At 38.6% G+C, this 13,646-nt stretch overlaps 1 protein-coding gene across 1 annotated transcript in view; it reads right to left on the bottom strand.

Annotated features, from left to right (window-relative positions):
* Positions 1–1,916: 1,916 nt before the first annotated feature.
* The window catches only part of TNRC6C (trinucleotide repeat containing adaptor 6C), a 167,494-nt gene continuing 155,764 nt past the window's right edge, over positions 1,917–13,646 (bottom strand). Inside the window, 4 exon segments of the mRNA XM_042448122.1 lie at positions 1,917–5,035; positions 7,529–7,668; positions 9,650–9,720; positions 13,084–13,278. Coding sequence (XP_042304056.1) covers positions 4,675–5,035; positions 7,529–7,668; positions 9,650–9,720; positions 13,084–13,278 — 767 coding nt within the window. The 3' untranslated portion in view covers positions 1,917–4,674.

Genomic DNA, 13,646 nt, shown 5'->3' with positions numbered 1-13,646 from the left:
TATTGAAGTCTTTGGGGCCTGGTTTATTTTTCAATTGTACACACACGATTTAAACTATTTTAACCAGTCTTAACATACAGACTGGTTATCTTGTTTTTATCTTGTTTACACTATTTTATTGTTTTAAAACTAGAATTATCTGAAATTGCTTGTGTTAATTTACTTGTACAGTGCCTTGAGATCTCATGATAAAGGCCACGACATAAATGTATTAATTACACAAATTAAATTCATTAAAATCATTCATTCATTCTGGCCCAATTGAAAGCAAGAGCCTTCTTATAAATCATTTCCCCCAAGATCAATGTAAATGGTAACTTGTGTATAAAATGGCCAAAAGTTAACTGAAAAAAGATTCTAGCTTGATTTACACTCTTGGCAACACAGATTAAAATAGTGCTATTCAGAGTAGTGGTCCATGGACTAGTTGTAGTCTACAAGCCATCTGCTGCTGGTCTACAGCAAGTTTCCAGGAAGCTATGCAAATACAGTAATAATACGGTATAAATAAGGTACCAGTCCTTGGCACATGGGAGAGGAAACTGTCAACCCAGCACATCAAATAGTTTGAGAAGCACTGGATTGACATAGGCATGCCATATGTTCAGGACTGGATCATAAATCCATATAGCCATCCTGAGTTAGTTGAAAAAGTCAAAGCACAAAGGTGTTCCTTAGCAGCTGAGATATTTGTGCAGAAACACTTGAAGTCTTCACTTTTCCCAAAGTATACAAGATGTAAAGGGAAAGTCTTTGTTTAATAAATCTACTTATTCACATATCTGGAAATGTTTTTGTAATGCTGGAGAACTATCCAAAGGAATTGGACTTTTCATCTATTAAGAACTGGCCCACACAGAAATTATTTACATTCCTGGTAACACACTCCCAAGCAAGTGGTATAGTGGTGTGACTGCTGGACTAGGACTCCAGAAGCCCACTCAGCCATGGAAACCATCTAGGTGACCTTGGGCAGGTCACATTCTCTCAGCTCCAAAGAAAGTCAGTAGCAAGCCTCTTCTGCACAATTCATGTCAAGAAAACCACATAACAGGTTTGCCTTAAGGCTGATACAAATCAGAAATGACTGGAAAACATACAGCAACAACTCCTAAGTAAACTGATCTATGGTTCACATGCATGTAATTTTCTATTCCAACCAAATTAAACAATTTAGTGCTTCATGAGCCAAAACCCTTCCCTCATCCTGAACCTTTGTACTTGAAACCATTACATTGGAGGTGCATCATTTTGATTATGATTAAATTGGAAGTTAATGAAGAATGTTCTAATAAGAACTGTAATATAAGGAGAAGAAAACCTAGGAGGATATTAGTACAGTATACCTGAAATAATTCTCTTCAATATGAATGTTGTTTTGGTAGCCATTTCTGCTTATTTTATGCGTGGAAATCTTTGTTCTCAAAAAGTGAAATGATACGACAGCAACAGAAATGGTGGATCAGAAGCTTGTCAAAAATTGTCTATGTGGGTTGTATTCTATCTCTATACTTCATCTGAGTTTCAGCAGAGATTTGTTGTTTGCTTGCAAGATTGTAAAGGAGGAAAACATGATCAAATTATTTAAACAAAAATACAGATACCTTTTCATATGAAATCCATTCTCATCTTAAAGTTTAAGGCAGAAAGAAGATAGCTATCAAATACAAACAGCAAACAGAGGCATTCATAAGCAGTGAGTCCACAATCTAGAACTGAAATATATCATGTAAAGTAAAGCATACACACAGAGACGGTGAGATTTTAATCACTTCAGATATTTGCTACATGTTGCACATTTAACATGTAGTGAATGTGGTATACCTAAAAAATGCCCTTCACAAAGGCTGTGATAAAAACTACGCAATTATTTGTTAACAGTCATTTTTGTACATAAGAAAAATACACATGCCTTCTTTAACAGCCAAGAAAAACTGCAGTTTATTAAGTTTCAAAGAATCTTCGTACTCTTGAAAGCAACTTCTGGTGCATGTTTTTAACAATCACATTCTATGAGGAGAAATAACATTAAAAGCCACAAACTTTTTAATCTTTTCATCTCAGAGTTACAGACATCTTGAATTCAAAATGAAAGGCCAACAAATTTTTTTTTAAAAATCAACAGTTTTCTTAAAAAATGTCCATCCCCAATTTTAACTGATTTGGAGTTATTTTTCTACAGCTCATTACTAAACTTTAGCATGGAAAATTGTTTTGACTATTTCAATCCGCACATAGGCACATATGTATTTTATATATAAATATAATGTGTGTGTGTGTGTGTGTATTAAGAGAGAGATATATACACAATACATATGTAGAGTGCGTGTAATGAGAATGAGATGCAATCACTCTGAGAAAAGGGTATTCAGCTAAATACACTACGAAAACTTGAGAAAACACAAGTCTGGAACCCAATCTGTGCATAGTTCATGATCCTCTAGAAAACCAGCTTTTGTTGATTTGCAATCTTGCAGGACCCTTTTTAATTGGACAAAACCATTAAAAAGCTAATCTTTAACAAAACAAAACAAAATGTAATGCACAAGTTTCCTGATCCAAGTAGTCAGGGAGCACAATGTTCATATAATTTTTAAAAACATACTCAAAGGGTATGTTATTCCATTGTCTTTCTTCCTTTCAAAACAATCAAAAACATTGATCATTTTTAAACATAAAGCAATTTTTTTTTAATATATAAAGCACTCTTCAAACATCTATTTCTTTTGAGTCCATTATTTGGTAAATATGTAACTGCTACACATTAGATTAGGTATTTTTCTTCTTCTCTTACTGTCTTTTTAACTTTTTTTTCATTTTGTTTTTTAATAATATCTTCAGTGCTAGGAGTTGGGTTTAAAAAATACATGAAATGGTGTGGAGTTGCTCCTCGGGAAACCCGGCTTTCCTGAGACATCTTCCACCATGTGCAAGATAGTGATCACAATATTTTTCGCCATTCTGACGAAGAGGAGGAAAACAACAACAACAACAACAAAAAAAGAGTACACAGCAATGGCCAAAGAAAAGGATAAACAACAACAACAACAATAACAACAAACACTGTTCAATCCCAGAGCTCTGAAGTAGCATATCTTCATTCTGAAAATAGGTTTCTTTATGATGGAAGTCTATTTTTTTCTTTTTTTTCAATTCCTTTTTTTATTTTAAAGTTTGAAGGAGGAAAAAAAAAGGTCTGTAAACAGGTGGGAGCTGAAACCATAGGCTCCTCCAAAAGCAGTCAAAACCTATGTCCAAGTGCTTGTTTGCGTTCCGGCTTGCAGGGAACCATCCACTCTTTACAAGTATTTATGGCCACAGTTCATCAAGAGTTTTTTTTCCTTTTTTTTTAAAACTTTATATTCCGAATGGGAAAAAATGGTGCAATACTCCGGTAATTATTTCCTTGCATTAGTCCACAATAAAAAGCTGCTAAAGGTAGATATACATATTATTCTCCAGAGATACACACTGTATTTTTTTTTAATGCGGTAAGAGTCCTTGAGTAAACATTTACACATGAATTGTCGCCAGCCCCTCCTATCAGTTTTTTTTCCAATTTTTTTTTCTTAAAAACAAGGATTAGCTACAAGAAGGGCTGTGGACACTCAGTGCAAAGTTAGAAGCTAATAACAATTAAACATTTGACCAATGAGCAAATCAAAAGCATATAGTGGGGGGGGGGAAGAAAGAAATAAACAAAAAAGATAAAGGTCACACAATTTGTTAAGTTGTACGACTGACGTCCACACACGCATCCATACACTCACAATCACTCCATCTTTTCCCCAATGCATACGTATAAGAAAAAAAGTAACCAAAAATATATATATTCTAGAGCCTGTTTGTTTTCTGATGCTGACCTGGAAGTGTCATAATAGAAAGTGTTCACATTTTGTTATTGGCCTGCTGGATTCAAGTATAGTTGCATGTTTGATATGTGTGTGTGTGTGTGCATGTGTGTGTTGTGTTTTCAAAAACCTTTCTACTATTTTTTTTGGGGGGGGGAATCAAAAAAATGACACACAAAGTAATGAAACAAGTGTAATGTGCATAGGCAAGACCCATGGGAGTAGCGGGCATGGATATTTCATCCCACCTCTCAATCCAAGTCGTACAGCTGAGGGCATAAGCTTTGTTCCCCCATGCTGTGGACGGGCTGGTCAGACGCCACCACCTACTGATTACTGGGTCCGCCTCTGGTAATGTGCATAATTATCACAGGCTCATTTTAAATAGGCTTTCTCACATTCCCCCCCACCCCCCCCGTCATCCCTCCCCCACTCCCAAAGTTGATAAAATAACCCTTTCCAGCCCAAATTCTGAAAAGTGCCCTTCATGATAGAACTAGTCTAAGCAGCTTTTATACGTCTTTAAAAACACCATACAAACATAAAAACAAAAATTAAAAAGCCATTGGGAAAAAAAAATCCACACAAAACCTATCATTAGCACGTGACACTGACCAAAGTGAGCCCATACTGTTGCACTAACAGTTCACAAGGACTTCAGCAGAGTTTCATAGTCAATATTGGACAGAGGTACTAAAAAGGGCTGCCAGTCTGATCTATTAAAGCTGGATTCTTCGTGATGCCCTGGACTGGAAAGGGTTACCATTATATATATTTTTCTTTAGTGCTGATGATTGTTGCTTCCATTTGTTTCTCTGGTGTCCTAGATGGACTCCCCGCTCAGAAGGTCACCTGGGAGCAGAGTATTCAAAGGCGTTGGGCTTCCAATCACCCTGCCGTCATCGGTACTGGGTGGACCCCAAAGGCTGCTTGAGTACTGGGGGACCCCGCCCCAGAGCAGATCGCTGCTCCCTTTCCCACCTAGGCAAGGGGCATTCCAGTGGCCTGTTTCGTTGCGCACCATGCCATGTGAGCTGCTTGTGGAGCCCAAACGTGTCTGAGTGGTTCCAGTGTTGGACTGCCAACTGGAGGTGGGGGGCAGTGGCTGGCCTTGTGCTAAAAAACGGTTCACTTCTTCTTCTCCAGCAAACTCGGCCAAGATGGTAGTGTTCCCCAAAACACACCTAAAAAGAGAGGAAAAGACATAGGGGATGCTCAAAAGGAAACCACTGGTGCATGCTGTTCTGCAGGATCGGGGAACAAGGGTCCACTGTAAATATTCATTATCACCAGCCATCATTCTGTCACTCTTACACAATAAAACAACACAGAAGTGATCCAGTCCCAAAGTTGAGAGCTGAATTAGCTCTACTCCTCTGTTCACTCCTTACCTTTAACATTATTTAGGAAGGCAATATGACTGAATGCACAACTTAAAAATTCAAACCTAAATGTACTAGTGTTAAATTTAACATGAGATAAAAATGGCAGGGATTTCTGGGCTGGTGAATCAAAGCTTCCCTACATTCTGCTTCTTGCCCTGCCCAACTCTTTGTTGGGGCTGGACATTTGGTTGCTGGGTCACATGACTCAGGCTGCTGCTATAAAAGCTTGTGGTGTGTGGGTAGGGCCTCAGTGTAGATCTTGGGCTAATCAGAAGAGGCCAGCTCTGTAGCAAAGGTCTGTTCCCTGGGAATGACTGGAGTGCAGAGGAGGTTGAAGGGAGAGTCCGTGGAAATGGCATATAGAATGCCAAGAGCACTGACAAAGTTGTTCCAGTGACCTGCCAGGAAATAAATGAGTAGTTCTCCTGGAAAGGAAGGTGAAAGGGCTTGACTTCTGTAGACTGAAGAATTACCCTGTACCCTTCGAACTTTTCAAGGGGGTGAAATGTTTTAAGATGAGAAGCAGGAGGTCCTCTGAAAGAGCAACAGAGGCAGTGGTTTCTGAGGAAGAAGAAAACAAGTCACCTTGAATCCCATTTTGGGAGAAAGGTGAGATAAAAATCCCCTAAATAAATAAATAATAATAAAAACCAAAGCAGAAGAAATAGGGGAGTGGAACAACATGCCAAAAAGGACCTGGCAAATCAGGACACATTCTGTGCCAGTGGAAGTACACAAGTGATACCAGGTTTTCCCAAAGACAGTGACCCTCAGCCACCTGGAAATGGAACACTGCACTGCACTGCACTCCCCAGAGCGTTCAGGAAGATGCTTCGAGCCACAAAGGGAGGAGAAATTTAACAACCAACCAGAGGAGAAGGAGACTTGTGAAAACATTTGGAAACTCCTTACACACAGAGAGAATAAGACAGCCCTGTACATATCAGACACGTTGTTTTAGGAGTATTGTTTTTCCTATAGAATGTTTGTCAGTGTAGGAATGAATGCCACAGTGAGAGCATGTAATGAAAGTATATGGGTCTGAGTAGAAAAGTGAAGGAGCTTAAGGGACAAGTACTATTTTCATTTTTTCTTCCTGTTGACATTCCTGTTGAATGTCAGAGAACTGGCAAACAAATAATACATTAACAGTAGGCTATGCAGATAGGGTCATGGGGAAGGTTTTGTTTCATGACCATGAAAAGGAATCCTTAAAGATGATGAATGAACCTTTGTGACCAGGAATAATGTTTTGGCATGAACCTTGTGAACCTGTTCAAGAGGACATTAAACTTATTTGAGGAGCAGAGTAAAAACACAGAGTTAACTTGAGAAAAGAGGAAGATTCAAAAATACTGTATCTAAATGTGGTTGAATACTGGTCCAAAAATAACAAAATCAGACAAGAGATACATTGTATTTAGGCATACAAAATACAAAAATACAGAATTTAGGGGACTGGACTTAGTATCAATACATGTTACTAGGACCTAGGTGGCTTATGGATCCACTATGTCTTGGGCTCTATGGACTGAAGAATAGTGGCCAGGAAATAAGAATTAATAGTTCGGCAGTAGGTAGGCTGTATCTGAAGTAATGTACCCAGTTCTAGGTTCATTTTTAAAAGGCCACTGGCAAATATGAGAAGAACTAGAAAAGAGTAACTGGGATGAAGAGGGGTTTAGAAACTAATACTATGAGGAACAGCTGAAACCAAGTGGTACATTTAGCCTGAAGGGCAGGCATGGCAGTGATAATGAAGTATCAGAAAAACTGTCAAGGCCAAGCTACTTTGTCCTCTTTTGCTTCAGCTAGCAGGACTAAAATCAATGTACAGAAATTGCAGAGAGTCAGGTCTTTGCCAAAAACTGTAAGAAACATCAGAACAGTTCAGCAGTAGAACAGAGTATCTTGGGGAATAAGAGGATGGCTGGATGGCTATCTATTGGGGATGATGTAGTGTCTGTCTAAACTGTGGTGACAGCATTGAATAGAAAGCGATTCTAAACAGAAACAAATCCCTCTCTTTTTGGATATGCTAGCGTTTTTTTTAAAAAAGTATATAATAAGCATGTCTTATATCATAAAGAGGACTATTTATTTAATACCCTGCTTTTTTGTATTTCATTATTTAGTTCTATTCTTGCTTTTAGTCAATCGTTTACAGAGATATGATTATAATGAATTAGATCACACTTGAACCACAGCAAATACCAAAAAATAAAAAAAAATAAAATAAAAATAAAAAAAAAAAGAGAGAAAAAAAGAGAGAAAGAAAGGAAAAAAGCATACATATGCAGAGACTTCTGGGCCTTCGCTGCTTCTTCCTTGGAACTGTATCGGACCACAGCATTCCCTTGAGTCAGGTTCAGATGGAATGTAATAAGAGGACCATGTTGCAAGCACAGGGTACGCAGTGTAGATCCATCAATCTAATTGCAGAAGGAGGGAAAAAAAAGATTTATTCCTCTTCTTTCCCTGGTCCCTGTCATTATTATCTTCATTAATGGTTGACAGTCTTTCAAGACAAGCAAATGAAAAGGTTTATTTAATTTTGATGCGCCTTAATGCAAGAACAGCTTAGTCTGCCATAACTGGTACACTCAACAATCATGGGTCAGAGATGGGGGGTGTTTTATTTCTGACATTTGCTGCTTCTCTTCCTCTCCTCTGTATTAGTACAGATATAATCAAGATGCAAAGTACAGCCATAGGATACATATGCCTCAGCCTCTGAATTGTTTAAAAAACAAAAAAAGTCATCTATGTCTTCTAGACAATGAAAGACAATGCTGCTAGTTTTGTTTCAGACTGAGGGAGGCCTTTCTCACTTTTAGAAGTGACTTCTGAGCCAAAACAGGTCAGCACCCATGTCATGAAAGGCCTCCCATCTCCTGGAGAATGTGTGTGTGTAGTTCGGGGAGAAGAGAAAGAGTGTGGGCCTCCCACATCTGGCATGGTATGTATATTTGTGTGTGTGTGTGTGGGGGGGGGGGGAGATCTTGGGAAACTGACCAGTATTCCTGCTCTATACCAAAGATTTTGAGGGGATTTTCAATCAGTGTGAAATCTCTAATTTATAGAATTATTTAATTATTTCATTAAACCAAAGGTGAGCAAGACTTTAACCAGACATATCTTAAGCTAAAATATCTGATTTCCTATCATAGTTGTTTTTGTGTTTCCACTATTATTTGGGAGGGAGTGAATAGGCTGGCCCAACTCCATCAGGGGCTAGAAGAGCCCTCCCTCTAGTCCATCTGCCTTGGTCCAGGGAGAGAAGAATCACTGGACTTCATCCCCTTTCCCATCACCATTCCCTTCTCCTTTTGTGTTGTGTCTTTTAGATTGTAAGCCTGAGGGCAGGGAACCGTCTTATTAAAAATAATAATTGTAAGCCACTCTGAGAGCCATTAGGGCTGAAGGGCAGGGTATAAATAATGTAAGTAAGTAAGTAAGTAAGTAATTAAGTAAATAAATAAATAAACGATGTACTTCTCAATCTGTTTAACATGATTTGCTGGAATGAACTATTTTTCTTTGTTATTTGGCTTCTCTATACATATCTCCATTAAACACACATCATATTGTAACATGGTACAGTACAAGGGGGAGATTTACACGTTCACCTCACACTTAATTCTACAGTTTCTCCTATTAACCCCAATTGGGCATACAATATGTTAACATCAGGAGAAGACCTCATGAGCAGCTGAGGGAGTTGTATCCTCATGTATGCCCATGTACAGTATTTCATTACTGCAAAGAGCTGCAGCCTCCCTCTTCATTTTTGACCCTGGAAAGTTGATGTGTGAGCATCTTATAGGTCTGCTCTTATTATTTTCATGTACTACACAAAAGCATTAGAGGGATTACTGTATGCATGGTATTTGTCACATTCCTGAAAGGCAAATTCTTAGTACTATGACTGACCACAGATATCCAACTCTGAACTATCTTGAACATGTTGAGTGCTGGCCCCATCACTTCTGAGCTACTGCTTGTCAATGCAGTTCTGTGTTCATTGCATATGCCTATCCTATGTGATTTATGCTAAAAGAATTCAATCCAGAAATGAGTAAAGTTGGGGTATATTTTCTATTATATATATATGTAAGAACAAAGTACAAACTCAAGAACAGAGTTTGCATCTAATTCTAGATAATATATTGTTGAAGTATTATTATTATAAATTGTAAGCAAAAACTCTAGTGAGTTAAACCTACTGAACCAGCAAATGACTGCTTAAGACAGACAAGCCAAATAGCAAAGAGTGCTAGGCTAATGTCATAAAATATGCTGAGAATTGCAGGTACAACGGAAAGATTTAGCAGCAGGGTTCCAAATGTTTTCTCCCTTGTAACCAAGGTAGTCCACATTTCTTAGCTGATTTCATGAAAGATCTCTAGTTACCTGGGGTGTGAGGTTACGAAGGACCAGCCAGCTACTTGTTCTTCCTGAGCTGTCAGTACTCCAGGCTGAGCCTATACATCACAAAGAAGGGAAAGATTAGGGAAAACCCAGTACAACCCATTGAACTAAGGCTCGACAACATGCAGGACACAAACATGAGGAATACAAATCCTGCAGGGATTTCTAATAAGTATGTTTGTTAAAACTGTCTCTCAGTTAGCTTATTTAGCAAATACTTGCTTGTCTTTCCCTCCTGTAAGTAGCTACTCTTGAAACTAGTGTGAAACAGTGGACCTCAGTTCATAAGTGTATATGAGATAATAAAGCTGCAACTGACCAGTCTTTGAAGATAAACATTCTGAAAACTTCCTAAAGAAATTCCAGAAGGGAGTCTTTCTCATTCTAGCTCTGTCTTTCCCAACCAAATGTCCTTCAGTGGCCAGGAATTCTGGGAGTCATATTCCAAATGATCTGGATGACATCAGAGTTAGACCTGTCTTAGATGAATGGACTATCCCAGCCAGTATGACCAACATAGAGGAATCCTGGGAGTTGCAGTTCTGGTGGGCTGCACAATTCCCACTCTTGCTATAGGTAAATTGCTGAAAAGTGTTTCCTGAGAGTTGAACTGAATGACTGTGTGTCATTCAGCTCTGACAGGGATGTCTAACAAATGTGAATTTTATATGATTAGCATTCATTATATGTACAAATCAACTGTAGATTTCTATCAGATTTTTCTCCAGGCAGCATTAGTTGCTGAACCCACACTTACCACTTACATGTACTATACAGTACTTTGCTCTGGCAGCTACTATACTATCAGTGTCAAATCCCTTTTGTGTTGCACTGCTCCACAAACTGAAGGGTGGAGGGAGGAGATTTTAATTCAGTTAAAAGCACCACAATGATAGGGTTCTGAGTAAAGATGCTACAAGTGCAAACAGGCATTCCATTTTCAATATTGGCTTCACTCTATAAGCACAAAGTGGCAGCATTTTTAAAAAGCAGCATTTAGAAAAGCACCGCAGTAGCCAGGCATCAAGCTGCAAGTGGACATTTTGCTAATTGTCCACTAGGTGGGGCTCACAGAAAAACTGAAAATAACCTATACCATTTTAAGGAAGTGTCAGGAGCAGTTTGCTTCCGGAATTACAAGTCTAACAATAAATATTGTACTTTTTTGAACAAGGAATCCTAGTTTATAAAAAGGCAAACAAGTATGAAATAGGACTTCAAGGGCTACATATGAGTGGCTAAAAATGGATCCTAAAGCCATGAAGCTAAACATTATTGGGGATAAAAGTGTAAGGGTGGGCAGAAACTGTTATTTTGTCTCTTACAACCAATTGGACATAGCAGATACTGGGCATCAATGTATGCCCCGGTACAACCTCTCTGTAGGGTAACACATTAGGAACGTACAAAACCTTGCAAATGTCTGTCATTTCTTTCTAAGGGAATGCATTCAGTGTTGTGTTAGGGTAACAGACATATTTAGGAATACAAGGGAGCTGAATAATTTTTACCGGTTGTTGCTGTGCGCCTTCAAGTCATTTCCTACTTATGGAGACCCTAAGGAGAACCTATCATGGGGTTTTCTTGGCAACATTCTTTAGAGGGATTTTGTACCATGACAACCTGCCCCCCAGATGAAATGCAGCTGCCTTCCCTTCCTAAATCCATGCCTCAACAACTACTGAGCACTTCATTTCCCCACAATTTCCTGACTGATTGCTCATCACAATCACAGCCTACTTAAATCCCTGAAATTCTCAATTGCAATTTCTATGCTCTCTCTTTTCTCTCTTGCTTAATTTCTCACTGAACAGCAATCTTCATGTATCTCCAAAAAGTTGCAATTGCTTCTTCAGTCCATTTTACATTACAGCTTCTCCTGCTCCCAATTTGGTGACTTAACTCTACCCTGAAAGTAAAGGGAATACTAACCACATAGTAAACTGTACCTTGATTTCTGCAGATAAGATCACCCGTTTCCTACAATTTCATCCTTAGAGACCACAGTAGTGGCATCAGTCCATAAAATGTGTTGTTTGTGGCTGGATTCAGTGCACACCATCAGGTTGTGTCTAGATAGCCACTTCCACTGTAATGGAAGAACTTAGTAGGAAGAATAGGTATCAACTACTCTATAACCTGATGTATTTGAGCTTCTCCCTCTGTTCCATGTTATTCTCCTTCCTTGTTTGCTTCTTGACCTGGGGACTGTATACTCTTTGGGGGCAGGGACCTTTTCTCTTATACCACTCAAAGAATCATGCATGATAGTGTCACATCAGTAATAACAAGAGGTATCAATACAGTTCTTGGTAAGATTATACAGAACACTCAGTAAGAAGGTAAATATTGGCACTGCTGGAAATGCTGATCATCATAAGCTCAGAAACATTTCTCACCTACAGTACAAGCAATCTAGGCCCCTCTATCTTTAAATGTGTAACCTTTTCCAAAAGAGCAGACTGGTGCTTGAACAGCTCTCTGCAACTACTTGTGCATTAAAGTGTGACTGTCTGACTAGATCTTGAAAATTCTGTTTAGCATGAAAAGCACAATTACACACTTTTATGTTTTAAACAAACAGAAGGATTAGAAATTTGATAAGAAAAGCCAGTTTTCTGCTGGACCAATTGTTTCTTTCATTTGCGGTGATGATAAATAGCTATGATAACATATCCATAATTGAGAATTCAGTTCTCTGACTCCTTGTCCTTATGTAGCTAAAATGGCATCTTCCTTGCACAAGAGATGGTCAAGCACTAGGCTTGGTGGCAGAGCAACATCTGCTGAAGTACAAAAAACATTTTTTGAGGAAAATATAGGCAAAAAATCCCACCCTAAGAATTTAGTGAGGACTCAGCATGCTCAGTGGCCATGGAACCTTTGGCTGAAGGTGGAGGTGAGGGAATTGAAGAAAACAGAGTGCCTGGAACCCCAAAAGGGACATGCCACATGGCAACAATTATTGCAGCCCTCTTGTATATAGCCATACTAAGCTCAATTCTCTGCATACCAATACTTATGTAGACCAAATAGCATAATCTATGCACAAGGAGGAGGTATTAATTTGTACTGATGTATCTTTCTGACAATGCCATCCTAAGTGTATATACTTAGAAGGAAATCATGCTAAGATTAATGAGACTTAATTTCCGGTAAATCTATTAGCTAATGTAAAACTATGAACAACACATAGAAATGTACCTGACAAACAGAAAATTACCCAGGAGTGGATTTTTTTCCCTAGAGTGAATTGCAGTGTATGGAATAATCCTCCAAATTGATGTATTCTACTAACCCTTTGGAACATGAACATTTTCTTTAACATAATATGGCTGTACACAAACAATCAAAAAATGAAACTATGAACAATAAAGTGCTGCATTGCAAAAAGAAAAAATACAAGTCAGGAATACCAGAGGAGTAAGAGCTGGTCCAACCCAGTGGGCTGGCACCCCAGGTAGATGATGGCTTGGTGTTTGTTAAGCCTGGAGGTGGTCTTGTAGGAGCAGTAGTGTTTCTGGGTACCTTCCACAGTTCATGTGACAGAGAGGCTTGTGTGTGAGAAATTGGGCCAGAGGACCACGTTGACTTGATATCTGACAATTTACCTGCAAGAGAGAAATGCAATTCATGTATTTAGAATGTAGTATAAGGACAATGTGCAAGTCCCAGAGTTCTTCTCTCATCTTGATACTAGCAGAATAAGCACTGTATGTTCCTCAGCAAACACAGATAATCACAATGTTGATCTTAACTGGCATATCTTCTCATTCTGTCATACTCTTTTGCCACACTATTTTTCAAAATCTCAGAATGGTTCTTCATGGCTTAGACAAAAATCACCATAAATAAGACTTTTAAAGTGCAAGCAATAAGATCAGACTGATGTGGCATCATGACTTCAAAACAGAACCAGTCTCAAATGATTTAAGCCCATAAAATTTTCCTGCCCCCTCCTCTTGCTCTTGTTTATGAA

Source organism: Sceloporus undulatus, chromosome 2, assembly GCF_019175285.1.
Source record: "Sceloporus undulatus isolate JIND9_A2432 ecotype Alabama chromosome 2, SceUnd_v1.1, whole genome shotgun sequence".
Classification (NCBI taxonomy): Eukaryota; Metazoa; Chordata; class Lepidosauria; order Squamata; family Phrynosomatidae; genus Sceloporus; species Sceloporus undulatus.
The sequence above is the reverse complement of the archived record's forward strand: the minus strand, read 5'-3'. Positions and strand labels throughout refer to the sequence as shown.